Source organism: Fonsecaea multimorphosa, assembly GCF_000836435.1.
Source record: "Fonsecaea multimorphosa CBS 102226 unplaced genomic scaffold supercont1.4, whole genome shotgun sequence".
NCBI classification, from domain to species: domain Eukaryota; kingdom Fungi; phylum Ascomycota; class Eurotiomycetes; order Chaetothyriales; family Herpotrichiellaceae; genus Fonsecaea; species Fonsecaea multimorphosa.
In genome coordinates, this window is record NW_015971638.1 from 405,611 (window position 1) to 431,854 (window position 26,244).

At 53.2% G+C, this 26,244-nt stretch overlaps 9 protein-coding genes across 9 annotated transcripts; 4 read left to right on the plus strand and 5 right to left on the minus strand.

The window, feature by feature from the left end:
- Positions 1–894: 894 nt before the first annotated feature.
- On the plus strand, positions 895–3,831 carry Z520_02788 (uncharacterized protein; the record flags this gene model as incomplete). Its single annotated transcript, XM_016773301.1, has 1 exon — positions 895–3,831. The coding sequence occupies one exon, from the start codon at positions 895–897 to the stop codon at positions 3,829–3,831; it is 2,937 nt and encodes a 978-aa protein (XP_016635358.1).
- Positions 3,832–4,731: 900 nt separating this feature from the next.
- On the minus strand, positions 4,732–6,990 carry Z520_02789 (uncharacterized protein; the record flags this gene model as incomplete). Its single annotated transcript, XM_016773302.1, has 1 exon — positions 4,732–6,990. One exon carries the CDS (start codon positions 6,988–6,990, stop codon positions 4,732–4,734), a length of 2,259 nt encoding a protein of 752 aa, XP_016635359.1.
- A 430-nt stretch (positions 6,991–7,420) lies between these two features.
- Z520_02790 (serine/threonine-protein phosphatase) lies at positions 7,421–8,686 on the minus strand (the record flags this gene model as incomplete). Its single annotated transcript, XM_016773303.1, has 2 exons — positions 7,421–8,481; positions 8,533–8,686. 2 exons carry the CDS (start codon positions 8,684–8,686, stop codon positions 7,421–7,423), a joined length of 1,215 nt encoding a protein of 404 aa, XP_016635360.1.
- A 673-nt stretch (positions 8,687–9,359) lies between these two features.
- Positions 9,360–11,607, plus strand: Z520_02791 (uncharacterized protein; the record flags this gene model as incomplete). The annotated part of the gene is made up of 2 exons (XM_016773304.1): positions 9,360–9,613; positions 9,666–11,607. 2 exons carry the CDS (start codon positions 9,360–9,362, stop codon positions 11,605–11,607), a joined length of 2,196 nt encoding a protein of 731 aa, XP_016635361.1.
- Positions 11,608–12,137: 530 nt separating this feature from the next.
- On the minus strand, positions 12,138–14,483 carry Z520_02792 (uncharacterized protein; the record flags this gene model as incomplete). Its single annotated transcript, XM_016773305.1, has 1 exon — positions 12,138–14,483. One exon carries the CDS (start codon positions 14,481–14,483, stop codon positions 12,138–12,140), a length of 2,346 nt encoding a protein of 781 aa, XP_016635362.1.
- A 967-nt stretch (positions 14,484–15,450) lies between these two features.
- On the plus strand, positions 15,451–16,713 carry Z520_02793 (uncharacterized protein; the record flags this gene model as incomplete). The annotated part of the gene is made up of 3 exons (XM_016773306.1): positions 15,451–15,663; positions 15,723–15,951; positions 16,028–16,713. 3 exons carry the CDS (start codon positions 15,451–15,453, stop codon positions 16,711–16,713), a joined length of 1,128 nt encoding a protein of 375 aa, XP_016635363.1.
- A 950-nt stretch (positions 16,714–17,663) lies between these two features.
- On the minus strand, positions 17,664–19,460 carry Z520_02794 (uncharacterized protein; the record flags this gene model as incomplete). The annotated part of the gene is made up of 9 exons (XM_016773307.1): positions 17,664–17,885; positions 17,951–18,137; positions 18,189–18,206; positions 18,265–18,362; positions 18,417–18,540; positions 18,592–18,841; positions 18,896–19,007; positions 19,058–19,156; positions 19,209–19,460. The coding sequence occupies 9 exons, from the start codon at positions 19,458–19,460 to the stop codon at positions 17,664–17,666; spliced, it is 1,362 nt and encodes a 453-aa protein (XP_016635364.1).
- A 42-nt stretch (positions 19,461–19,502) lies between these two features.
- On the minus strand, positions 19,503–19,841 carry Z520_02795 (uncharacterized protein; the record flags this gene model as incomplete). The annotated part of the gene is made up of 2 exons (XM_016773308.1): positions 19,503–19,635; positions 19,711–19,841. 2 exons carry the CDS (start codon positions 19,839–19,841, stop codon positions 19,503–19,505), a joined length of 264 nt encoding a protein of 87 aa, XP_016635365.1.
- Positions 19,842–20,820: 979 nt separating this feature from the next.
- Z520_02796 (uncharacterized protein) lies at positions 20,821–25,974 on the plus strand (the record flags this gene model as incomplete). Its single annotated transcript, XM_016773309.1, has 5 exons — positions 20,821–20,970; positions 21,052–21,462; positions 21,624–22,093; positions 22,482–22,918; positions 22,967–25,974. 5 exons carry the CDS (start codon positions 20,821–20,823, stop codon positions 25,972–25,974), a joined length of 4,476 nt encoding a protein of 1,491 aa, XP_016635366.1.
- Between the last annotated feature and the right edge of the window lie 270 nt (positions 25,975–26,244).

Here is a 26,244-nt window from a genome sequence, read left to right on the forward strand (position 1 = left end):
TGATGGTTCGCTTCGCTTCTAGTGAACGGGAATCCAGCCATCTGCAGCTCCTGCCCACTGCATCCAAGAAGCAGGACATTTTGTGGCGGCTGATCATCCCAGGTGAGAGGCTCCAAACAGGCGCCCGGTCCACCTTACGACCTTAGGGCATCAATGGGTAAATGCCATGCGCGAGATCAGAGCTTTTAACGGCTGGGGGGGCTCACGGGCACACTGGTCCCGCTGGCTCAGGGCTGCGGGTGGAGATGGCTTTGGTGAGCACCTAATAGGAGCAGGAAAATATTATTAACTGACAGCCTGCATGCCAGCTCCCCGTCGTCTCCGTTTGTGCAAGCTGCCAACCACTGTCAACCACTGTCAACCACTGCCAACCCACCCATTGCCATCCCGCACCTTTCCACCCATCGGGACCCTATCGGTGGCATCCGTTGCAATCTGGGTGCAGTCCTGCGACTTACCTGTGATGACATTATAAACTTTGTGCATACCCGCGATCTCCTGTCGTCTCGATCAAGTTGTGACCAAAGCACCCTGGCAGCATCAATCCATCTATTTCAAACTCCCCAGTCTGCTGTTGGATTGAAGAGTCATGACAATATAATATCGAGCAGCTGGTGAGAAGGTGGCCGTGAGTGCCTGCGGACACCAGCTGTTGTCCTTGCTTTCCCCGGCAATTCGGACCGTGGCCCTCGTATCCGTTGATCATTGTTCCTTCATTCCTGCGCCTTTCAAAAAGTCTGCTTCCATTATTTGGTCCCAGGCTCGGCACCCGTCCTCATTGCGCCGGTTTCCTAATATGTGTGGTGGAGAACACCAGGGATCTACCCGTGAGCTCTACATGAGCAGGAAACAAATCTGCTGCGGCGCCTGTCGGAATGATCCTCTGATATCATCATGGAGAGCGGTCTGAAAAAGCTATGGACCCGACGGAAGAGTAAAGGGACCGATGGGAGACAAGATGGAATCGGAATTCTGAGGAAGAGCCAGAGCACTGAGCAGGCGCTCCGATCGGTCGCTACAAGCTCCCCGTCAAACCACACCCGGATTGCCTCGACAGACGCTCAATACAAGTCGAGTGGCAGCAACAGAGTCCCGTCAGCACTGGCTGGAGCTGCCGCCCGACCCTCAACCTCTTGGTCACGACCTGGCACAGATGGAAGCGGCAGTTTAATGAATGCGGTCAATCTCGCGGCTGATGCCGTTGCCAGAGCAGACCAAGAATATCACTACCCTGCAGACAGATACCCGAAAGAACAGGTCCGACCCAAAACCCCTCGCTATGTGGACATTTTTTCCCTCTCGAGCTCCAACAGCCCAAACCCGAGACCTGGTTACAACGAGGACGTGGCTGAACGGAACCTGGATTTGGCTCGAGTCGCTCTCGAAGGTACCCACCAGTATGTGCCTTCCAAATTCCAAGAAGAAGTCGCTGCCAGGAATGCATTTCCTAGTCTCCCTGGAAGCGGTAGTGTTGATAGCTCTCCGTCGGTCCGTCAAAATGGGTTTCATGGCAGCCAATCGACTGGTCCGACTAGAGGGATATCTAGCCCTGTGAGCAGCTACCCGCAGTCGCCTCAAAAGTTTGGGGAGCGCCCTTTTTCCAGGCGTACTCAAAATGTGAATAGTTCGATTGGGTCACATTCTCGACAACAGAGTAATCGATCTTGGGATTCTCAGGGGCAGTTACACGAATTGCCGGCTTCAAGACATAGTATCGAGGACCCACGTCAGACGCAAACACTTGCTAGCCCAACGACAACACTGGCGAGCAGTTCTCACGAACCTATTAGCAGCCACCCAGGGGGAGGTCCGGCAGACTTCCATCCTCCTGTGTTTCCGAATGGCGCTCTCAGCAATTATCAACTCTCAGCCTCGGAAGTGACACAAGTAAAGCCCAATGAATCATACCAAATGCACCGGCCGGGAGTTGTGACATCTCCCGACCACTCGACGGATTCCCAAGCCTACACTCATTCAGTGCGGTCGCCCTCAAACTTAAGCAACGCGTCTTCTGTGAAGCGAACAATCACGCTGCCGAATCGAACAATCATGGATTTGACCGGTAACGATTCAGAGGTTTTCTCTGAAGGGTATCCTCCGTCAAACTACAGCTCTTCTCCTATCCTGGAACATGCCAAGGTCGATACGGCGCGGAAAGTCCAAGGAGCAGCCATATCTGGGCCGACCACTGAAGATGCGAAGACTGATATAAGTCCGGCCCAAATAAAAACCCATTCGCCCATTGGGATCGAACAAGCAGCCGCTGTTCCCACTCCACCATCCCACCAACCACAGTTGGAGCCTCCTTCAGAACTGCCCAGGTCAGAAGATCCTCCTCGTCCTCATTTTGCCATCAGTTTCTCACCCATTACCACTATCGCATCCGCATCGCCTCGAGCAAGTGTTGTTTTGGAAGCGCCGATTACCTCTGACCAAACAGGGCAAACTCAGATCAGCCCTGGATTGGCCGAACTGCAAGACCAACAGAACGACACCAGGGATGCGTTACGCGCCAAGCAGGTTGTGCAGCAAGATGAACACAGTCTTAATCATCCTTCGGGATTCAATGTCAATGAGGTTGAGGAACAAGCATTGCAGTCCGGCAAAGAAATCGGCGACGGAGCTATCCCTGTAGGCCAGACTGGAAAGGCCGTCGAACCTGTAGTACAAGAATCGCCGGCAACGGCACCGTTCGAACCTGACCATGACCTCGATACATCACCGCCACGTCGTCCATACATTCACATGGCTTCAGACGGTCTAAGTTCGACTGGGCTGGGTGATCCGGTTCGTCCTTCCAGCGTGAGCACTAGGGAATTTGCAAGCACTCCTGGCAGATCAATGCTGACAAGTGTTCCCGAAGAAGTAGAAGTCAAGAGCAATGGTCACGCAAAGCCGCCAGGAGAGCTTGTGACGGAGACAATGCCGAAAGGCAGTAGCCTGTATATTGACAGCGAAATTCCCCAGGAGCGACTTCACAACGCTTTCGGGTACCAGTCGACGTTTGACGAGAGAGAATATGCGCAAAAGCAAGCCGAGGCTCGCGCAGCTCTCATTCGACTTCAGCATAGTTTGAATGAGGCTTTTCTCACCCAGCCAACCCCTGCGCCGGACTCGGCATCGACTAGATCTAGCCCCTCCAAACATGCCTATTCCTTCAGCGATGGGAAACCAGCTGCGCCGTCTTCCATCTTCTCACAGGTCAGACACTCACTCACCCCGACAGATGCGATGGGCGAGGCTGACAGACGGCTTGAGGGTGGTAGATTGGAGACCTCTTATCATCATTTGACGACGGTGCCGCACGAGAAGGAGGGTGGAAAAGCTCGGAGAAAGAGATCAACCCGTAGTGCCGCCAAATCCGAGGCGCTTCACAGGAAAGGAAAGCAAAGAGTGGAATCCGAACTCAACGGGCCTGGTCCGTCCATCATCAATGATTTAGAGAGTCCAAAGCGGCCTCTACACCTGCCACCTCCTCTCCACCTCAATGGCCATCCTATCCATCACCTTTTGCAACACCAGCCGCCTAGCCCAGGCGAGATTTCTCTGTCAAATTTCCCAATACCCGTGTCCTCTCCTCGCCAGTCAGTCATTCGACCACCAGTGACTGAGGACGCTGAGACGCAACAGGCGCCGACTCCGACCCAGCAGCACGCATATCCACACCAGGATCCCACTAGTGCTGCTGAAATGAAAGAACGGATCTTGCGGCGCCAGGCCAGTCAACGAAGTCAGGCAAGCGGCAACTCGGCGTTTAGTATTCCATATCATATGATCCCCGATCGGTCGAGTAGCAGACGAGACCGGTCGGTAATGGAGACGGACGAATGAAGCCGCAGGGTATTTTCTGCTCTGTCGATAATGGCACCAGCGCAAGATTTGGTCGCGGCTCTGGGAATATCCAGGGGTGGATCTTGGTCCCCTTTTGATCTTTGTCTTTTGTTCGTAAGCGACTTACAGCAGGATGGATTCAAGAAAAAAGTTGTTTCTTGTTTAGCCATGTATCAACGACCCGTGACGACACTTGAGATATCAACCTGACTACTGACTTGTATCCAAATCCTTGAAATCTATATAATACATTCTATATATATACATATTCCCCTTCTTTGGGACAGGACGTCCCGTTCAGGCTTGCCTTCCGTGTAAGAACAAGAAACCCTTTCGACCAAAAGGACCCTCATGGCTATGGACATTCCGACTCGGTGGTTCTTGGCCACCTTTGGTGCTCCTCGCCGCTCGTCATTGTTTGTTAGCGGATTACCACACAATATTGTCAATATCACATTACATGTCCGAACGACATCAATGTGAACTAAACCTCGTCGAACCTAGATCCCTCTGCTCCTCTCTCTCTCCTTTCTTACTGGTAGGCGCTATCTGCTTGCTGTTAAAACCATGTTTCCAACGACAAGCAAAACGCATTTGTCAAGTGACACAGCCGGGATCCCGAGAGAGTTCTGGGGGTCGAGAAGCGAGGGATCATGTACGTATGGTACTGTTAGGTATGTAGCTATGTACGCAAAATAGAGTACATAAGTCAAAATATTTCCTTTCTTTGCCTGCCTCCCCCGCCTTCTTTTTGTCTATCGCATGGTTCATGGCTCATGGGGGCCTTACGGTACAGAAGCATTATCCGCCGGATTTTCTTAATTTCATCCCAAGCAAATGCGTACCCGTACCGTACGTAGTACACATTATATTCCGTACATGGTGTATACGGGACTCTTTTCATAGGCCCCAAACCCTCATCCATCCGTCCTGGGATTTGATCCACCCCCTCTCTTGTGTGCGACCGCCTTCGACGCCCCTACTGCTCTCGACGACTTCCTCCTCGCCCGGAAGACGGAGCCATTCGTCCACGCAGTCGGGGATTTCTTCCTTGACGTGGCTTACCACGACGAGGGCTTGCGAGGGCGTGAGACCCGGGAACAACAACGGGACATTCTTTCCTTCTTGTGCGTCTGATGGGCTTAGTGCTTCTGTGTTTCGCGGTGTCTTGTGCTCTCCGAATTCAAGCCACGACATGGCCTTGTCCCTTGTGTCCGCGGACAGACCTGAGAAGGCTTCGTCGAGGATGATAATATCCGGCTGCTTGATGAGAGCGCGAAGTAAGAGGAGAAGTCGCTGTGCGGAAAACGGCAAGATACCGAACGCGTGGCTTTGCTTGTCGCTCGCCCAGCTGAGATCGGACGATCCGGAGTCATTAGTCCCAGAGGCAGAGGCATCGATGGTATAATCTTGTCGTAGCTCTGGCTCCCACCAGCTGAGAAATCGATTCACCATGTCACTGCGTTCCGCGCTGAGGTTCGGTTTCCCCGCGTAGGTCTCCGCCCATGCACTCTCCAGCACTCTCCTGACCGTCAGGTGTTTTGGGAAGAACTGGTGGATTTCAGGGGACGAATGCCCTATTCGACTCTGGATTTCCCACAGACTCAGCCCCGGAATCTCCCGCTCGGGATCGGGGAGTCTCGAGCGACCAAAGAACTTTATCGGCAGGGAGTAGGACTGCGGGTGGTCGGAAGTCAGGAGCGACAGAAGTGTGGTTTTTCCGGAGCCGTTGGGCCCAAGGAGCGCGAGACGCGTGCCTTGGTAGATTGTCATGTTTAGACCCGGAGTGCTATGACCAGGTTGTGGGGGAGGGTGGCCGAGGACGGTTTTGGAGCCGTATTGAACGACAATGGACGCGAGTTCGATGAGTGGATCGCCGAGTTGCCTGTCCCTGTCGCCGAGTAAGGATGGCGAGGACTCCCCTTGCTCTTGGGAGGCTACTGTGGATTCTGAGGCAGGTGTCGAGGGTGACGTGGGAGCAGCGGCGGAGGCACGTCTAAGTAGCTTGCTGAGATCTTGTCGGTCATTCTTCTCTGTCTCAAGTCCGTCCCTGAGAGAGTTGTCATCTTCCTCGAGGGCTTCCAGCGCAGGAGTGGACTCTTCAAGTGTTTCTGGATGTCTTGATATACCTTTCTCACTCAAAACATCGCCCGAGACGCCAGCCAGCGGAAGGCCATATCCCCTTGTGATTTGGTCGACCACTTTTTGGTCTGCAGGGGAGATATTCGAGGCGGAAACCACATTCACCCACCTGCGCATATCGGACAATACTTTTGACTTCTCACCCATCAATGCCACGGTATGGTTATGGCCAAGCACAACCAGATGGGTTATCCAATCTGGTATCGGATCTTGGGGGCGTAGTCCGAGCATGAGAAGTGGGCTCGACTGATATGCCAGCTTCTTCAACATCGGCGACAAATTCACCAGCGTCGGAGGATCAAGACCCATGAAGGGCTCGTCGAGCAAGAGAAGTAGCGGTCTGCCGAGCAATGCCTTGGCAATCCTGGCCCGTCTTGTCTGGCCATTGCTGAGGTTGCTCACCGGCATGTTTGTCAACTTCTCCAACCGTAAGTCGGAGAGAACCTTGTCAAGGAGGCGGCTGTCCACGCCGCCGTCTGGTGCTCTCTGTCCAGGATTGAGTTCTGTGTCGCCTTTGAGATATTGCAGGACCGTCCAATCTGTTTCCTCGCGTCGACTCTCGTAGCGAGCACTCAGGTATGCGCCTCTTACTCCTCCGGATCCGCCAGCCGGTTGCCCTTTCGTGCTGTTGAAGCCCACATACTGGATCGCGCGGGAAGGGACACGAAGACGGTGGTCCTTCCGGTCGTCGATGTAGCTGGAGGCTAAGTAAGGGTAGGACCTCGCATTGGGCGGCAAACAAATGTGGGAACCCCTCAGGATCTCGAGAAACGTTGCGCCGTCAGATGCGCTGATGACAGCCCAGTGTTCATCTTTCCTTTCGCCTGAGTGGCCCTTGCCGTAGACCGTTGCAGGCAGCTCAAACGTCAGGTGTGGGAACAGGGCTGGATTGGAAGAAGAGTCATGGCGATCGGCGGACGGATGTTCCTTGTAGAAGGTCCCATTTCGAATTTGAATGAGATTGAGGTGGCCACGTTTCAGAGATTGCCGGAAGAGGCAGACGTATGACCTTCGCATGTCCGTCGCATGGTTCTGTTATGGTTGTTTGGGAGAGCTGCATCCTTGAGATTATGACTGGTAAAATCGGAGTCACTAAGGTGTGAGTTGCTGCATCTCCAATTTTCGGGTGCAAGTTCGGGCGCAATGCGACAGCCTCGGACCAATTTCAAGGCTGCGAGGCTTCGACCGACCCAACCGCCTCAAGCTACGCCGCAGATTAATCAGAACAGAGGAAGCAGTGGATTCCAAGGTCATCATTTCTAGGCCAGCTCTATACCAGCTCTCTGGATATCTGTTACATGCACGCATGAGCCCTCCTTGGCGCCATCGCTATGCTGGAATTCATGAAATTCGGTCCCAAGCAACAAGCCACCAGCCATTCCAAGCTCGTCGATCCATACTGGCACTGCTGGGCCAATGGTTCAGTCGTCTCCAATCCTAAAGGACCCTAAAGGAAATATTCATTCCGTCCACCTCTTGATGGTGGGACATGTCGTAGCTCATCCTTGACAGCGCTGAAAAGCTTGAATGTTGGCTTCATGTCTTCGCCAATGTCGCATACCGATGCCAGATTTCCGCATCTGTAGCAGTAATTCGGGGCGCTCCATACTGTCACCACGTCCTGACTCTTGAAGTGATATTTATAGCCTTCGTTGACTAGTTGATGTGCTCTTGCAATGAGGTTGAGTCCGTTGACGTGGCAGAATTCCTGACTGACTCGGTCTCCAAACAGCCAACCTGCTCCTCGAGGCGATACTGCCCAGGTTTCGACGTCTTCGGGGTCTGACCATACGAGATCGCAGAACGCGCCTTCGTGAGGAATTTCTTGTGCTCGTGCGACGACTCGGACTTGATCAAGGGTTCTGATCTCTGGGGAAAGACCGCCGTGGACGCAGAGGACTTTGCCATCTACTATGGCTCCCAGTGTCATGAAGTCGAAGACTTGACAGCAAGCCTTCCATACGGACGTGTTTCCGTATTTCTGCACACATTCTTCATAGAAGCCGTACACTTGTGTGATTTGGCGAGATTCATGATTTCCTCGAACCAGGGTGATTTTGTCGGGGTATTTCGCTTTGAGGCATAGTAGAAGTGTAAGGGTTTCAAGGGAGAAGTATCCACGATCGACGTAGTCTCCAAGGAAGATGAAATTTGCGTTTTGTTTGCGTGAGATGACGTTTCCTGACTCTGATCTCTCGTCTTCGATCTCTGAGTGCTGTGATGAGGGTATTTCTTCGGCATCGCTGATCTCACTGTCTTTCTCGCTTGGTGTTTCAGGATGTTCTGAGCCTCCGAGTTTCAGTTTCTTCTTCAACTTCGGGTCTGTGATGGTGGAAGGTGGTTCAATGTCTGCGGAAGTGATGATGTTTGCCGGGGTGACGGGTGTTTCGGGGGCCGATTCATTGGGCATGCCTCCTGCGACTCGGAAGAGTTCGAGTAAATCGTAGAATTGACCATGGATATCGCCACAGATTGTGACTGGGGTAGACACGGGCTGGATATTGGATTCTGAAGATTCGGTCAGTTCTACCTCGGAGACTGTAGCACCAGATGACAAACCTTCCATCATGTACTCCTTGACGATCTCGCAGAGCTGCTTCATGTGGTATTCGGAGAGGTACTTGCAGTTTTTTGCTGCTTCGAGCCATTCGTCGGGTCCTGCCGATCGCTTGAGGCGTGCTGGCCCTGGGACAGGGACCTTGACTGCGCCCATGGCGCTGGTGAGAAAGAGGTGAGTTGGCTTGGATCTGCCCGTCTGTACGTGGATTCGGTACCCAACTGGCTGGTTGGGGCTTTTGGAAGAAATCCGGGGGCACGGGGAGTCCGGAGAGTCTTGACAAGGTCGACGTAGTTGAATACCTTCGGCTTGGGCAGGCCGAAGAGGGCGCGACGGTCGTTCTCGTTGACTTGGCGAGAACGACGGCGGTGGGAGGGGGGAGGAGAGGGGAAAGGTGCTGAAGAGGGCGAACCCTCAAGAGAGTCTTCTTCGAAGACAGGGAATTCTTCTGGAACGTCCGCCGTCTCTATGACGACGTTGGCGGCGTCCAATTGCGGCCTGTGGTGGTGGAGGAGGGAGAGGAGGGAGTCGTTGGCGACGTGGTCGCCGCGGAAGACATCGCGGGCACGTGAGCAATGGTCTTCGGCGAAAAGAAAATCCGTGCCGAAAACGGGAAGGGAGCCCGATATTTATGGAAAGCGAACGCCCCCATCCTATCGCTCTGTATTCACTATTCACAGTGTCACTTATTCACTGGCGGTCACATGGACTCTATTCTAACATTGTTCTTCAGTGAATAAGGCGGCTACGGTGACTCACTTCGCAGTGTCATACGTCCAGACAAGAGTCTCTCATTGTTTTCTCACTTTCGGCTCAGAGTTTTACGACAATGTCAGGCCATTCTAAGAGTCGCGCAGCAGCAGGTGTCCTGCCTGTGAATGCTGCGACTAGGAAAAATGCATCCGCCCAGTCTGCGTCGAAATCGGGCCCAAGAACACCAGCACCAAGGCTGAGGCTGATCGTCCGACGCTTGCCCCCTGGACTCACAGAGGCCGAGTTCTGGACCAGTCTGGGCGACGACTGGAAAGTCGGCAATGGCAAAGTTGAGTGGGCGGCTTACAAAGACGGGAAGGTCTCTAAAGAGTATTGCGCTCTGCTCCAAGAAACAGTCTGATCTCTAACTGACCGAACGTAGTCCTGCGAAACCGTCGAGACCAGCCAGAGCTTATCTCAAAGTCAAGGAACAGTCACTGTTGGATTTGTTGTCTAAAGCAGTGAAGGAATCATCGTTTCAGGATGCTAAAAACACTAGCAAGGATCCTTGTCTCCTGGGACCACCATCTCTCGAGTTTGCACCATACAACAAGATTCCCGTTCCTCGCGTTCGACATGATGGTAGACAAGGAACCATCGACCAAGATCAAGAGTTCATCGATTTCCTGCAAAGCCTGACTGAGCCGATCAACAAACCAGCGTCGAATGGAGCCGAAGCTGCCGACGTCAAAGCCGACACGATTACTATCACTCCACTGGTCCAATATATCAAAGAGAAGAAGGCCAACAAGGCCAAAGAAGCTGCCCAAGCCAAAGCAGCCAAGCGCGAAAGCAAGGAGGCGAAGCCCACTAAGAGTGAGCGCACGCCGACAGTTATCATCAAGGGCAAAAATACCCCCAACGCCACGGAGAAGGAAAAGGAGCGAGTAGCGAAAGCAACACAGGACGCTGTGAAGGCTGCCAATAAATCCGCGGCCGCCATGCAAGGAAAGCAGACAGCATCAGCCAAAAACGAGAGCAAACAGACTTCGGTAAAGGAGACTCGCCCACAGTCTCCAGCAGCCACCGCAGCAGCCGGAACATCAACACCAGCCCCCACATCAGCGAAACGAGAGCGAAATCGAGAGCGGGACAGTGGAAGGGCTGCTGCCCGCATGCTGCAGCGGGATCTGGGGCTGTTAGCCAGAGAAAATACCTCGCAACGCTCTCCAAAGACTCCATCCTCGAGTACAGCTCCGGCAAATGACACGGTGACTTCACCGTCAACAGCAAAAGCGTCGACACCTGCCACTGCTTCCAAGTCCTCCGAACTATCGACAGAACAATCTAAATCGTCGACCGCAGCTACGACCACCACTCCTGCGGCCCCTCCAACCGGTCCACGTGCTTCCCGGGCTCCAAATGCGACGCCCACGAAGTCGGAACCACCCAGCACACCATCAACGGCTTCGGCTCGACCACAATCCGGTCAACGTCAGTCCAAAACCTCGTCTTCTCAACAGCCCACTGCGGGGGCGAAGTCTGCATTTCTCAAGCACGCAAACCAGTCTCAGGGTATCACGGAGGAACTTCTGCAACAAGTCTTCAAGGAGTTTGGAGCGATTACCCGTTGTGAGATTGACAAGAAAAAGGGGTTAGGTTACGTCGACTTTCAAGAGCCCGAGGCGTTGAAGAAAGCCATGGCGGCGAGCCCAGTCAAGGTTGCGCAGGGCCAAGTCGTGGTGCTGGAGAACAAGTCCCATCATGGCCAACATGGCAAGCGCGGCGGTGGCGGCGGCGGTCAAAACCAAGCACCATCTGGGCAGGCAAAAGCAGGGGCTGCATCATCCCCTGCTGCGGCTCCCGCGGCTGCAAACTCGCCCAAGCCAGCTGCTGCAGCGAAGACTGCCACCACTTCACAGACGCCCGCCGCTGCTGAAGCTCCGGCCGCTGTGACCGGCACAGCTTCATCGTCTGCCTCTGCGCCAACCACACCAACTTCAGCAACCCCACCCACTGCACCGCGGGGAAACGCTAGAGGCGGTGGTGGAAGCGGTGGTCGCACGGGTGCCCGTGGGAATAACAGTGGGGGAAGGAAAGAAGGAGCCCGTGGTGGCGGAGGGTCAGGTCAAGGTCAAGGCCAAGGTCAGGGTCAAGGTCAAGGCAGTGGGAGACAAGGGTATCGTGGTGGAAGAGGAACCTTTGGAGGTGGTAAACGTGGCGCAGGAGGCCAAGGAAACGCAAATACCACAGCTGGCGCTGGCGCTGGCGCTGCTGCTGCCACAGGGGCCACCGGCGCAACGGGAGGCGCAGGAGCTGCAGAGGCTACTACTCCCAGCGTTCAATCGACACCAGCGGGCAAGGAAGATGGGAAGAAAGATTGAGTACGATGTGACGACAACGACAGGCTGAGCTTTGGAGTGCGACTCGATTTGGGCAACTCGGTGACTAGCTCAGTTTTTTTCCTAACCTGCGCTCTGGAAAGCGGCCGTGGGAGGCGTCGGGCGAGAATCGACAGTCAGAGATCCATACCAAGCTTCCTTGAGCACACGGTAGAACACACAGTGGAAGGGATACTTTGACACAGGCCGAACCAGATAGTCATTATTATTATGGCACATATCTCCCGACCTGGTGGCCCTTCGTCGATTCGAATTGTCGATTCTGCTGGTAACCCGACCACTGTGATCTCTTTCTCGCTTTGAAGCACAACGGCAACCTTTTGGAGTTCTCGAGGCAAATGCTCGCATCGTGCAAAGGCTGATATGGGAACCCTGACTCGTTGTTCTCAACCTCTCTCCCTTCAGGGGTAATAGTCAAAGAGGCAGATCCTCTCTGGACACCTAGGCAAGTTCATACGCAACAGCGATGCTTCCGCACGAGGAGACACTAGTTCTCAGCGCATGCGAATGATTCATCGTCTCTTCCTCGTCGGCGGAGCAGGCTCAAATGCATCATCGTCGTCATCATCGTCGTCGATCTGCTCGTAACTCTGACTTCTACTCGCCGCCGCTGTGCTCCTTCCATTGCCTAGGATATTGTTCTGCGACGTGGTGAAACTCAGGGTTGATTGCTTCTGCCTCGAAGCTGCTGCAGCGCCGCGGGCTGGGGGCTTTTTCGTCGCTGATGCGAAGGAGGTAGGCTTCGTCCTGGCTCCGCCGGCCCGGGTGCTGGCTGCTGGTGTTGTGTTGCGCCCTCCTCGCTTAGTTGTTGCGGAGGCGGCGGTGGTGGTCTTGCGCTTTTCAGGAACGAACATGGCTTGGGAGTCGTCTTCGAAGTCGTCATCATCTTCCATCATGACGATGTCGCCGTCCTCTTCTTCTTCCTCGTCTTCATCGTCTGAAATGGCGCGTTTTCGTGCGCGCGAGGTAGCAGTCGTCTTTGCGGCGCCAGGTTTCTTCGCAGTCGTTGTCGTCGTCCTGCGACTGGTGGACGCCGTCGCCGAGGAACCGGCTCTGCCACCCCTTCCTCTCCCTCTGCCTCTTGCTGCTGTTGCCCTCGAAGCAGGCGTTCCGTCGTCTCCGTCTCCGTCTTCGTCCTCTTCCCCGTTTCTACTTTCTAAATCCTCCGAATCACGAAGTAACGCTCCCGGGGTTTCCTCCCATGGCCCGTCGAGATCGCTATTCCAATCAGCCGGCTTGGGTTTAAACCTTGCTTTGTTCTTGGACGCCTTGAGCAAGCCCTTGGCAAACATTTCTTCCATCTTTGCACGCTGCTCTTGGATCTGGGTGGCCAGGTCTTCTTCATTGTCGTCGGCGTCGTCATTGACGTCGGTCTGCAGTCTCACGAGGTGTTTGATTTGATCTGCGAGGGATTCGTTCACGAACATTTCCATTGCGTGCTTGTCGTCCTTTTCCACGTACTGGTTCACGGCGTCCCCAAAATAGTTTTGTGGGAGGATGGTGAGGGATTGGGCTTGGAGAAACTCGCGGACGAGTTTGTCAACCCTGATGGTCTCTAGAGTTTGAAGTTTGGCCATGATCTCCTTGTCTGCCTGCGCATCTCGAGCCGCGCGGGCCGCCGCGTTCTTCTTCTTGACATGGAATTGCACCACGTCGTTGGTGTTGGCGACCTTGTCAATGAATCTGTTCGAGAAGCGTTGCGGATTCTCGATGTCGAACTTGCCGATGCCGTCCGCGGAAGTTGTTTCAACGCGCAGTCTGATCAAAGGCAACGGGCATTCTTCCTGTTCTTCGTCCGGGTATTGTCTTTCTTCTTGCGCCTCCAACCATTCTTCCCTAGCCTGCTCAATCAGCCCGTCAACAATCTTGATCATGTGCCGGGTCAGGTCCGCACGATGGTCGTCTTTTGATTTGGCGATTTTGACGGCGTCCTTGTCCGCGGCGAGGGCAATGTCTTTGTAGACGAATGGACGGACAGTCTTTAGCCGGATTGGCTCGCATTTCATTTCTCGACCAGTGATGCTAAGAATTGCGACCTTCTTAGGAACGGCTTCGCCCGGGATCAAAGAGGTGGCGACAGAGGAGCCCGGTTGCATGACCTTGAAGTTCATTTCCGGATTCAGCCTGGGTTCAATGTCACACTCGTGTTCATGACCCCAGATCACCAGATCCAGAAAATCTGGTAGAAAGTTCTCGGGCAGATATGAAGTCTCTGTATGTGCATGATGATTTTGGTGGACACATATCAGATTGTACCAATCGTTCACCTGCTTGCCTGGCCGGTGGAATTTGACCTTGCCGTCTCTGAATGTTCGATGCAGGCGCTCGTCTCGTACATTAGAGAGGCCATACAGGGCTAATTTTGTGCGGCCCTTTTGTATCAAAACTGGTTTGACCACAATGTTGTCACTCTGAGGTGTCTTCCCGTAGTAGTTGACCAGTCCGGAAACAGCAAGCAGGTCTAGGGCAGAGTAATGGCCTTCTCCGGTTGGGTCATCATGATTACCGTGGATGGAGAAGACCGGGATCCCGACGTTGATATTGGCGTCTTCGTAGTTGACATGGTCGAAGGTGGTGTCGAAATGTTCTGACTCGTCGGACAGCATCTCGAGCTCACAAGGCTTGTCGCCCAGGCAGTTGAGTCTCAGGGACCGCATGACATTGTACATGGACTTTCGTGAGGGCTTGTTCTCGTGGAAGAGGTCACCGGCGAGGAGGACCATGTCAACATCGCGATCTTTGGCCAGGCACATGATTTCATGGAACGTCTTCCACGAATCATCCCCTCGGATCGGGTCTCGTTCGTGGGCTCCGACATGGTTGTCAGTGGCAACAAGGATGGTTATTGTGTCTGCCATGGCACCTGTTTATCAAAGAAGTGGAGAGAACATAGGAGGTATTCCTGTCAAGAAGGATGCTGTGAAGGATAGGTAGATAATATTTCGCGTGTCTCAATGAGGCGAGTGGCACCCAGGTGGCTGTGGGCGGGTTGCTGCCTGTTTGGCGGAGATGGAAGGGTTGGGCAAATCACAAACAGCGCTGTACGGACAGACGGCGAGACATCTTAGGACCGAGCCTTGAAGAGAATGCACCTTGGGTATGATTTGATTGCCATTCCCTACAGAGCAGGACATTGAGGGTGAAGTAGGGGAAGTTGGTGATGGAGCAGGATTGTGACTTGCAAGACGCGACGATGAATGTGCGTCGCCACACGCGCCTGCAGCCGAAACCAAGACCAAGACCAGAACCCCTCGGCGCTCACCACTTAATCAACCACAGCAAATTGCTATTTGACTGTTTGAGAATTGTGCTCTTGTTCTTTGACGGCCGATACAAAAGACACGTCTGGAATTACGGAGTTCTTTATCTTAGCTGCTTGGTTGGCGACCGACGGCGATCGATGCATAACCGAGCCCGACGCGACTAATATTTAACATTTCACATGCCGCAGAAATTTGCGCCGAACAAGCAGCTTCATCTTATGCTCTGACGCTTCCTGGTTACAAAGTCCTGGAGGAGTAACGTGGTGACGCCCTCATGGAGTGACACCTGCTCCTTAAAACCCCTGCCCGCGCTGGCCCCTCCCGCTCAGCGCTGGGGTTGCTGTCGGCCGGAAACGCGTCGGCGTCGGCGGATGCGGCAGCCCAGCTAGCAACCTTTTCCCTTTAAAAGGCGTCATCCCCGTCCCAACGTCCCTCAACGCCGCCAACCATCTACCGTCACTCTCCGCGCTTACCCTTCACACGTGTCTCCTCTGGCCGTTCTTTCCTCGGTGCTCTAGCCTTTATATGCGAGGACAGCATCGCTCGCTGTAATTCCATAAAGATGCCGAAAGGTCCAAAGTCCATCGCGGTGCTGTGCGCCGAACTGGGCATGGACGGTGTTGCCGAATCCAACCTCCGCAAAGATGCTCAATCCTATCTCAAAGCTCATGTCGAAGACCTTCCCAACGCACCCGATTCCGCGATTGAACCCGTCGCCTGGACTTTCCTCGAGTCCGGTGGCGGTAGCCGACACTTCTCGTGGGACGCTGCTCTTGTAAGATCACTTTTATTCAAAAGACATTGGTTTCTGTCTAAGCTAATAAACACATTCAGAACTATCAATGGGAAGCTAGCGAGCATCGTTCAACTATCCTTCACTATGTGACTGAGATCATGAAAATGCAACGATGGTATATCATCGACCGTCTCCACAAGCGAACCAACGGTGCCGTGAACTGTCCTGGCTGCTTGCTGCATTCTCCCAAACAAGGAACTCCAGAAACCGTGGATGGTGTCGCAACTGTTAGCCACGTCCCCGTTGATGACACTGACTCATCCAATGGTATGTTTCCCCTTCAGCAGACCCGACAGAATACTAGGACAAACAAGCTGACGACCGCACCTATTCAACCTGCCAGAATCCGATATGGGAAGTATCCATGACGACTCAGGCAGAGACGACGGTCTCTCGGCCAGCGAAAGCAGAAAGCGACACCGTGCAAGCCGTGACCGCTATTCCGGGGCCGAAAAGAAGAGGCGTAAATCGTCTGGCCCACAAGAAGAGGCCGGCGGCACAGTCGGCACCTTGAGAGAGGAAACGCAACTCCGAACGACATCCATCTACAACGTCGTCCCGAATCCTCGACCCTCAACAAACTCAAACGCCCATGCGGGCTTCACACCGGTCAATCCGACAGTCGTCGTTGAAATCCAGCGCGCCGCGTCCAAGCCCGAAGCCCAAGCCCAGCCCTCCTCCACACAGCTGGCTTCTTCTTCTTCTCAAACGCTTACCCTCAAGGACTTCAACCTCTCGATGCGCTACCGCGGCAAGCAGTGGCACTTCAATAGCATCGCGCACAAAGCCAGAGTCCTCGAACAAATCCTGTTGCAGGAGGAGAAGGACGTCGAATCCTACCCGATCGTGGCGTTCTCCAAGGGGGCGAAGAAGGTAACGCTCGGCGGCGACCTCGGCAACGATCCAGATCCCGACGGCGACGAGAGGGCCTTGAAGGATTACTTCCGCTTTTATTCGCATTTCATGAACGACAGATTTCCGGGTAATGAGAAGTTGTTGCTGGAAAATGGAGTGAGGCCCTCGGCGTAGGATGCGGCGGAAAACAGAACTCGTCTAATCTGGGCCACAGTGTTAAATTGATGTAAGCAGGGAATACAAAAACTGGTGGTCGGCAAAATTGTCACAGGCGTTAGCGCAGGTGTCTTGAGGCTCTCTGGTATGCGAGGGGAAGACGGGTAGCTGTTGCGACACGGTCGGGTTTCCAGATGGAGGGATTGTCCTGTCTAACTACCTAGTATGTCTGTGTACGGTCTTATTCGAGATACTGCTCCAGCTATCATATGATGGAAATCGACCACTTTTCTCGAGTTCTTGGTTCGACGGCGCCTCGGTCTAGCCATCGGGAATTCAGCCGTGCTGTTCCTCCCTCGTACGTTATCTGCTCTCAATCTCCCGTGCCTTGCTGGAAAACCAGCAACACTATCAATGTGGGGTGCCGAATTTCATGAACCTGTACGGTGACACCACCGTAGGGGTGGCCGGATAGCCAATGTACATACCCCGAGCAATTTTGACCGCGCGGGGGCTGCACAAGCGATTCTTGAGCTCCCGTTGAATCCACCATCCCGCAACGTGTTAACTGTCCTTCCGTACCAGCGGCCCTGGTTCCAATATCCATTACGCAATGCTTGCGGTTGTGACAAAAGCGGGAAATCGGTCAAAGCTCGAGGGACATCCTGGTTTGCGTATCCTCCGTCACGGCGTTCGAAACTCTAAATGGAGTTACACGGCAGCATATTGTATGGCCTTTTGCCTGTACGTGCGTGGATCAATAATTTGCCTCCACGGCCGAGTACTCCTTGCCTTCGACTTCCAGGGAGAACCTCAAAAGGCCTGACGGAGTGCTCTCGATCTGCAAGTCATACGACAGACGAGTATACGCCGCCCCGATGGACGAAACCTTCGCTTAAACAGCTTTTTGGGGACTTCGTTAAGATCTGTGGTCAGTTCACAGTTGCGTTTGACTGTGGCAGAAGGCGTTAGTCAAAATAGTTCCTAACCTTGGAAGAGGCTTTCTCGAGGGCAGGGCTTGAGGAGTCGACCAGCGTCTCACCTTCACTAGTGGGATGATCTGGCGCATCGGAGACTGTACACTCATAAAGCTGATTCTTGACGATCAAATCATGTCCGGAAGGATGATGACCAGGAAAGTAACGGTGCAACCCGAGCTTTGTCTTCTTCCCACGCTCCAGTTCATCGTTCTGTACTCATGAATCAATTCCTCGCTCTTATCGTTGTTCGTTGTGAGCATTCTCGTAAAACTAACCATGAAGATGAACCAAGACATGACTTTGCATAAGGTGACTTCATCCCATTTACCCTTGTATGTTGGAAAGCCCTTGTCTCTTATGGGATCGTACTTGGAGGACATGCATGTGCCGTAGTGCTTTGAAGCCTTGGTCGAAACCACAGAAGGGGCGGCTGCCATCGGTAATTTGCTCATAACAGCTCCCCTGAGGACCGATCAACCATTGCGAAATGCATAACATCAGCTGAGCATTCACCTGATGATTGCGGACCACCTGTGGATGACCATCGTCAGCTGATTAGGGCTTCTCGATTCTATGATTGCAAACTTACGCTTCCCTCGGCTGGATGACCATGATATTTGGGTTCGACTTCTTGATGATTTCCTTCAAATACCCGCTGGCTCCGAAGCCACAAATAAGAAATATTGCCTGTAAGCCTCAGCAAAGTTGACTATCACCGCTTGTCACCGTGGATGCGCAAACCTTGAGGCCGTCCGGGTTGCTCGGAGTGGCCTGCAGACGCTGGAGCTTTACGTTCTGGACCTGCTCAGTAATTAGGCGATCGACTTCGCGGACGATCGGATCAAAGAGTCTGAAGATAGTTGCACTATAAAGAGATCAGCATCGCGGTTGTATGAGTCGTTCAAGTCGAACTCACCCAGAACGCGCCATGGAATTCTTGACTAGACCGTGCCGAGGGTTGTCCTTGAGGTTGGCCATGGGAAAGCTGATGAACTTGTCTCGGTCGTTCTTGCCTTCAAATGAGACCTTGATGGCAACGTCAAACTCCTTCAAAGCAGCGCGGTATCCATCAGTCTCTTTGAGTTTGATGTAGGCTTCGTCGCCGACTGCTTTCCTGATTTCCTCCTCCAGAAGCTTGTTGATCATGGTACTCCCCGCAATGCCTCCTGCAGGCACAGAGTCAGGCAAATATCTGAGGGCTTCTTATGAGGCCAGCATACCTGAGGGCTTCGTCAAAGCCTTGACCTCGAATGGTTTCAGGCTGAGGATCTCATAAGAGATCAAATCCACAGTACCTCCTCCTGCATCACAAATCAGGATAGCATCATCTAACTGCAGCAATGGTGAGTCAAAATTGCTCGTATAGCGACGACCTATCATACCTGCAATCCTTGTCTCTTCATCGACGCCAACGTATACAGAGCGCCAGCTTCTGGCTCGGTAATCAACTCGACCGGTGAAATACCAGCCATCGTGGCAGCCTGTAGCCCCATTAGCCTACGTTCCATTACCAGGTGAAGGCCATCAGCCTACCTTCAAAGTCATATCCTTAGCTTTGTCAGACCATACACCTGGGACCGTAAGAACGTACTGCTTGGTGAAAGAGTTCAAAAATTCTGGATTTAGAGTATTCGACTCGATCTCCTCTATAGCATGCTGAAACATGACCCGCATATAGTCGCTTGCAACCTCCGTCACATCTTTGGGGAGCTTTGCTTTCTCGACCTCGATATTTTCGGGGATGAAGAAGGGTCTGTCTTGGTCCGGGTCAAAGAGCAGCTTCATGCGCTCAATTCTCTCGCCTGACGATCGTTCGAGTTCGTAGCCTCATTTGAAGCTCGTTTTCGAGCCAGCTTCGTATTGAATCGTGGTCGGTGCTTTAGGAGCTAGTCGATCTCCTCCTGGGAATGAATCGATGATGTGGATCTTCTCAGGGTCATTGGAAAAAGCATATCCGATTCTGGGCCATGGGGTCTAGAATTAGCCTACAAGGCCACGAAAACAACAACGATGTACATGATCAGGACTAACTTACCCGCTGTATGTGGTCCCGAAGTCTAGCCCAATGATCAAGCGATCGCCACTGACCTCTCCTCGTAGAGAGAGATTACCAAAATCGCTGAAAGTCTTGTTGAGTGAAGACTCGGAATACGGTGGTGGATCCATCTCGCTGCAGGAATTGTCCAAGGGTGAGACGTCCATCCGGAGTGCAGAGCGAACATGATATTATAATACAGATTCTCAGCCTGATGCGAGCTCTCGGCTGACCACCATGCACGAAGTGCGTTCCCTGGCTGCCCTAAGGAGACCCGTCGAATCTGAAGGTGTTAGAGGTAGCATCGCCATTTGGCGGTGCTGCAATTCATGCACAACCTCCACGTTCCACGATTCACAAAACTGATTTGACAGCGAAACGGTGAGCCCAGAATATTCAACACATGCATGGGGAGCAACTTGCATTAGACTATCTTGTAACGAACAGCCACCAAAATGAGGCAACAAACAAGGCGTACTAGCGCGGTTCAGCCTAACGTGAAGGAAAATGAGTTTTTGACATTCTCCCTACGTAGACTCTTGGGAACTCCTCAAGACTCAGTCGATGAGCGTACTGCAGAAGGTCAGCATCGTGATGATCCTGTAGATGAGCCTTCGCTCGGTGGTAATGGTGTTTTCTTTGTATTCTTCTGCGGAGTACGAGGTAGTAGGTACTTCCTCCTTTTTTTTTGGGGAACCTACATCAGGCTGAAAACTGTGGAAGGTGGAGCATGGGATCCAACCGGACAGAGCCACCGGGCCTGGCCGGAATATGTCCTCGCAGACAGAAGGCCGCGGACATTCGAGGTCTCCGGGATGCCTGAGGGGTACTCGCGCCTTCGTTGGACCGCCTTGGACACTCCTCGTATCAGCTGCTGGAGTTCTCCAGATGATCGCTGATAGCAACGGGTGTGGGGCGTGCCTTTCGAGGCTCAGGGATTGATAAATTGCCATTGCCTGCCATGGATGGCGTGACTCTGTCTTTCGTGGCCTTGGTCTATTCTCCCGGTTTTTCATCTCTGATCGGATCGGGTCTGTGAACTTCGGCCAATAGTAACAGCAGGCAAATATCTGTCCATCAAATCAACATGACACTAATAATGCATATGCAATGGCGGGCATAGTACCACAAGGTTCTCGGGAACCACATATGGATCTCCAACATTCAGGACAAGAGAGACCAGATACAGGGGCCAACCTGTTCCAAGTGGTGAGCGGAACCAAGAGAGAAGAGTTCCAGCAGCCCACACATCAACTCATCGTAAGAACACCCACTGTCAGCTCTTTCCGCCTCTCAGACTAGGGACCAGCATAACTTGTCTCGGTGCTGATTTCATTCAAGTCCCAGCCAGTCGCATATGCTCGTGAACAACCCTCTGAATCCACGAAAGATTACCAGGGGCTATATCAGGATGAAAAGAGGAAGCTGGGCGCACTGCAGGCTAGGCTGCAAGAAAAAGAGATAGAACTGCAAAACGCAGAGCGAGCAAACAAGGAGTTGGTGTTGCAATTGACAGAGAGCCAAACTGCGCTTGCAGACATGAAGAAAATGATGGTTCTCGCAGGGCGCAAAGAGCCCAAGCCAATGGACGATGACATTATCAACAAGTTCATCACCCTCAAAAGTGACATATTGCAGCTGGTGAGAGCTCACTGTTCCGCCCCTGTAACACTTGATGGCCCCATGCAAGAAGATGTTGCACCTGAGCTGTCCGAGTTGATCGTGCGGCACCATGTTGCTCATCACATTTATGTATTTTCTTTGACAACTCAAACTTGCTCTTCGGGTGCGATGATGAACGGAGGGACAACACGCTGAAGAAGCTGGAAAGAAATCTCCTGAGAACACAACAGAGTAGGTCAACGGCTTGGCCACCACATTGACCATGAATCTTCGTGTGGGCTGATTTTCAGATAGCCGACGGGCTGGTTGAGTGGCGAAACAGGTCGATCAGCATGATCAAATCCCTGTCCAACTCCTCGAAATACAGATATTCCGCCCACAGTGCGACTGAAATCTGGCAAAGGATCGAGCGTTTCTGCCACCACGAAAAGGCAAACACAACCGCCAGGCAACAAGCAAGGCATGACCTCGAGAGCATTTGCCACGCAGCCTATGACGCTGCACTTTCCTTTCGCGAGACCAAGATCGAGTACCAATGGGAGCAAGACATGGACCTTCTCCCTTCTCGAGCAACCAATTTGGCTTCCCACGAGATCGTTGGATCTGTCGGACCAACCCCAAGTCAGGCCCACGAAATCGAGCGAATCGTGTTTGGAGGAGTGATCAGAGGCGACAGAAAAACAGGGCGGTTGAGCGACGGCAAGACTCGCCTCAGTCGAACCCTGGTGGTCATTGATCATCCATCCAGCACGGAGAAGGTGTAGATAGCCTTCATAGTCTCTATACGAGTGTGATCTCTTCATCCTCAAGCCAATCATCTGGGGTAAGACGGCCTGTTGCTCATCGACACCTCGGGAAGTGCTCAGTGACATTCAGCAGAAAGATCAGCCAAAGTTCATGTACCTACCTAGGTAGTTTTTGGGATGGAGCTTGAAGCGTAGAGCAATCCGGAATGCTTGAGGCGGCGCCACTTGGAGGTCTAAAGCGGCTAGCCGGTTTCCGCCGCAAGATTGAATCATGCGTTGGATTAATCCGTGACAAACACGCCCTCGACGCCTCCTTTCTGTTTGATCTCTCTACGATAGACAAAAGATTCTCTCAAGCCCTACCTGCGCAAGACTTTCAGACTGATCCAACTGTTGGCTCAGTCTTGACGACTACTCCAACTCTCTCTTAGATCTTTTTATGCAACCTGCGCCTTCTGAAGCCTCCCATAACGCGACTTCAGTAGAACAAACTCAGCAATTCCCCTCACCTTCTACGCAGCATGGACTTCCAGACTTTGAATATGAGGCCTCTGGCGGCTTGCTCTCCACGAGTAGTCCCAGAGAGCCCACTTCCGACCAGGAAGGACCCTCTGATAATGTCTCTGTCCGCTCCGGTGGTACCCAGCGTGGACGGTCCTCCAACACCAGATGGATAAGCAGTCGGGACAGCTCTTCTCAAGGCTCTCCTGGTAGTCGCATCGACGAATATGAAAGGGCGCACACACAGTACCGGAAACCATCCGATGGCATAATCTTCCAGGTTATCCCATCCGCGAGAGACAAGAATTCGAGGGTCTCAATTGAAAACTTCCCGAACGGTACGAGGTCATTGACACATTGGCAAGCAGGTTACTAATAAGCGTCAGAGGTTCTCACCCACATCCTGTCTCACTTGCCTCCAGAGACTTTATCCTCGATGAGCCTTGTATCTCAGCGGTTTCACAAATTGGTCACCACACCACATGCATGGCGCATTGCGTTTGCCAGATACTTCCCCAGTGCAGAGGCGTTGGATGCTGGGCCAAGCAAGGCCGCACAAGAGTCGGTATCAGATGTTGATAGAGCGCAGCGCAGGTCATTCACGCGGTTGTCAGCCCTTTCATCATGGAGAAGCGAGTATATCCTCCGAACACGATTGCTGCGCTCCCTGGGCCGTGGCCGGCCTGCAGTCGAAGCAATCTCTCGCTCAGGCGCATCCCGACATGCCAGTAGTGCGGCTGCAGCTGCAGTCACTACCTACGCATCCGGCCTGTATTATCCGATCAGCCACCTGCACGCTACATTTGGGGTGGGCTTGAACAAGAAGCAGCCGTTGTTCATGCATGGAGCAGTGGAGCAAGGAGCTGTCACTGTAAGCGATCCAGCCAGTGGTAAACCTGGCTCTTGGGGGCTGACGGATTTTGATGCTTTCAAACATTTCGCTGATCAGTTCCCTGGCGAGTTGCCCTATGGCCTAGGTCCTGGGAATATGGTTGGGATGGCCAATGTCATGGATCTTAGTCAACCTTACGGGAAGGTATATGGAGAGGCTTGCCCTGGAGGACGTGTCTTCTACACGTCGACTAGCGAGCAACGTGGACGGTTCGTGTCCATCTCCTCAACGGCTAATCATGCGCTCGGCATCCCTGAGACAACCATGATCGGCTGTGCCGTCTGCTCCGTCTGGATCGCTAAGTCCGAGTCGGTTCTCAAGGCTACCAATGGCATATTCGGCTTCCTTGCAGGCTTCTCAAACGGAGTTCTAGCAGCCTATGCTCTAGGTGTCAACCCAGTCCATGATCGCCGGTTTGACAAAGGAGAACTTACAGCCAAATGGGTTCTCTGCCCAGGTGTCCCAATCATTGCAATCTGTGTTGATGAGAGGGTCTCTACTCGGAGATTATCTGCCCGTCGAATCTGGGCTACTGTCCTGAATGCTCTCGGAGAGGTGTTCTACCTCACAGACGCTCCTACCAGGCCAGATTTTGTCGGCAAAGCTTCGCCCGAAGAGCTTGATCGTCTGGCCTGGAGAACTGGGAGAAGTGTACAGTGGTCATTGGTGGAGGCTACACGACGAGCGGCGAAACCAGATCCCTTTGGCACTGCCAAGGTTGACGGGAGTTACAGCCCACGCATTTCGAGCGACGAATGCGGCTTGAGCGCAGACCAGATCGTTGCTGAAACCAAAGAGGTTGAAGAATTCCTGCTTTACAAACCAAAGCATTTTCAGAATATCTGCAATGGGTGGGATATGCAACGAAGGCTGGTCAGTGATTTCGCTGGCGATGATGGGGCCAATGCAGGGGAGTCGGTCTTCGTCGTTGAATGCGGCTTGTATGAGACCAGCGGGGCTTCGGTACGCCGTTTTACGAGGTGTATAACCAAGATCGCCGTCGATTCAGAGCTGGACAGCTGGCCAACCATTCAGTCGACCATCAAGCAGGGCTCGATCTTTGGGACGTCGAGTCCAACCCAACGATCTCCATATTCCTCTCCGGTGCCGAGAAGTATCCCAAGGTCGCGCACATCCAGTCAAGATGACATTATGGGCTCGAGATCCAGAGAGGTTTGGCACATTTCGAACTTCTCATTTGCTGAACATCGAAACATTCACATCTCCGCCTTGGCTTCTGACGAGTCAGAGTTCGCCACCCTGAACGTCAGTGAGGATCCTCTGCTCGGAATGTCTGGCGGATCCAATACTTCTTCCCCGCTTGCCTCTCCTCTAGGTCATACTGGGACGTTGAGCTCAAGCTCGGAGATACCTGGACATCGTGCACGACTGTTCGGAATTGGTACAATGTCTGGTATAGTCATGCTCTGGGACATGCGCGCTAGCCTCTCTCCCAGTCCTGAGGTCGTCAACACCGTCTCGCCGGTCAGGATCATATACACTAAATCTCCTCAGATTGCATCCCTTGCCCTCACTTCGCTGTACGTGGTGCACGGTGGCAACGAAGGTCTAGTTCAAGCATGGGATCCCCTGGCATCCACAACTGAACCGGTAAGGACGCTCAATTCTCGATTTTCGGACCGGGCAAGGCGACGCATCGCTCAAGCTGAAGCTTCTGTTCAAGGCGTTGGAAACAATTACTATGCTGCAGGTGCTATCGTCCTGGACCCGGATCCAACAGTCTTGCGGGGAATGGTCTCCCTGGGGTCTTATGTTCGATACTGGTCTTACAGCTCCACTGCCGCCGATGCGTACAAGACGCGCAAGAGGGGTCAGCTTCGTCGCCGGTCAGAGCGTGGCAGTAATTCTACGCCGGCCAGCCAGAAGGTCAGTGCTACAGGACGGGGATTAATCAAGGATTACATCAGCAACGAAAGGCATGAAATGGAGCGGGAGAAGCTCGTCAGGCAGAAAGAGCTTGAGCGGCTGAGTGGGCGATTTGGCACCGATATCCTGGGTGAAGGCGCCAGCGAAGAGGAGCTACTGGCTTATGCTACCATGCTGAGCGAGGAGGCATTTTCCAGCGATGAGAGGAAAAGGAAGGAGACTCACGGTGGCAGCTCGATTGCCTCGCCCAATCCATCCCAAAGCGGCGCAGAAAACGCGGCTGATGCCGAGCTGGAGGAAGCGATCCGTCTGAGTCTGATGGAAAGCGAACAGGTGTCGTCCTCTCCGGCGATGAGCGCCAGTGACTTCGACATACCCATCAGATATGCAAAAGGCTCAAGACACGGTACACCTTTGAGAAGCGGGAAAGCTGGAAGCAGCAAAGCGAAAGCAGCGGCGCAGGAGGAGGATGACTTGGAGTTTGCCTTGCGGTTGAGTCTCGCCGAGGAACAAAGCCGGATGGCCATGGACGAAGACTTTCCGATGCTTTCCAAATCCACAAGTGGAGGATCTGAGGGCAGTGGCAAGGGGAAGGGCAAGTCAAGACGGCGTTGAGGAGGTCTCTGCTCTGCCGTTATTGTTGGGCAGCGTTGTTTCTTTTGAGGAGATGAGGTTCTTTGCTGTGTTACACATGTTCTCTTGCGTGCTGTGAGACTCGGTTTTATTCGTTGTTCGTGGCTCTCTAGTCGCAATTGGGCCCTTTCTTTATCAAGCGCCGAAGGCAGTGGCCATTCAGATAGATTGCGTTTCTTCCAATCAACCTCAACACTGATACGAGTCTTTTGGTCTTTGATCCGAGATCAGTCTGAGGCGGATGTCATGACT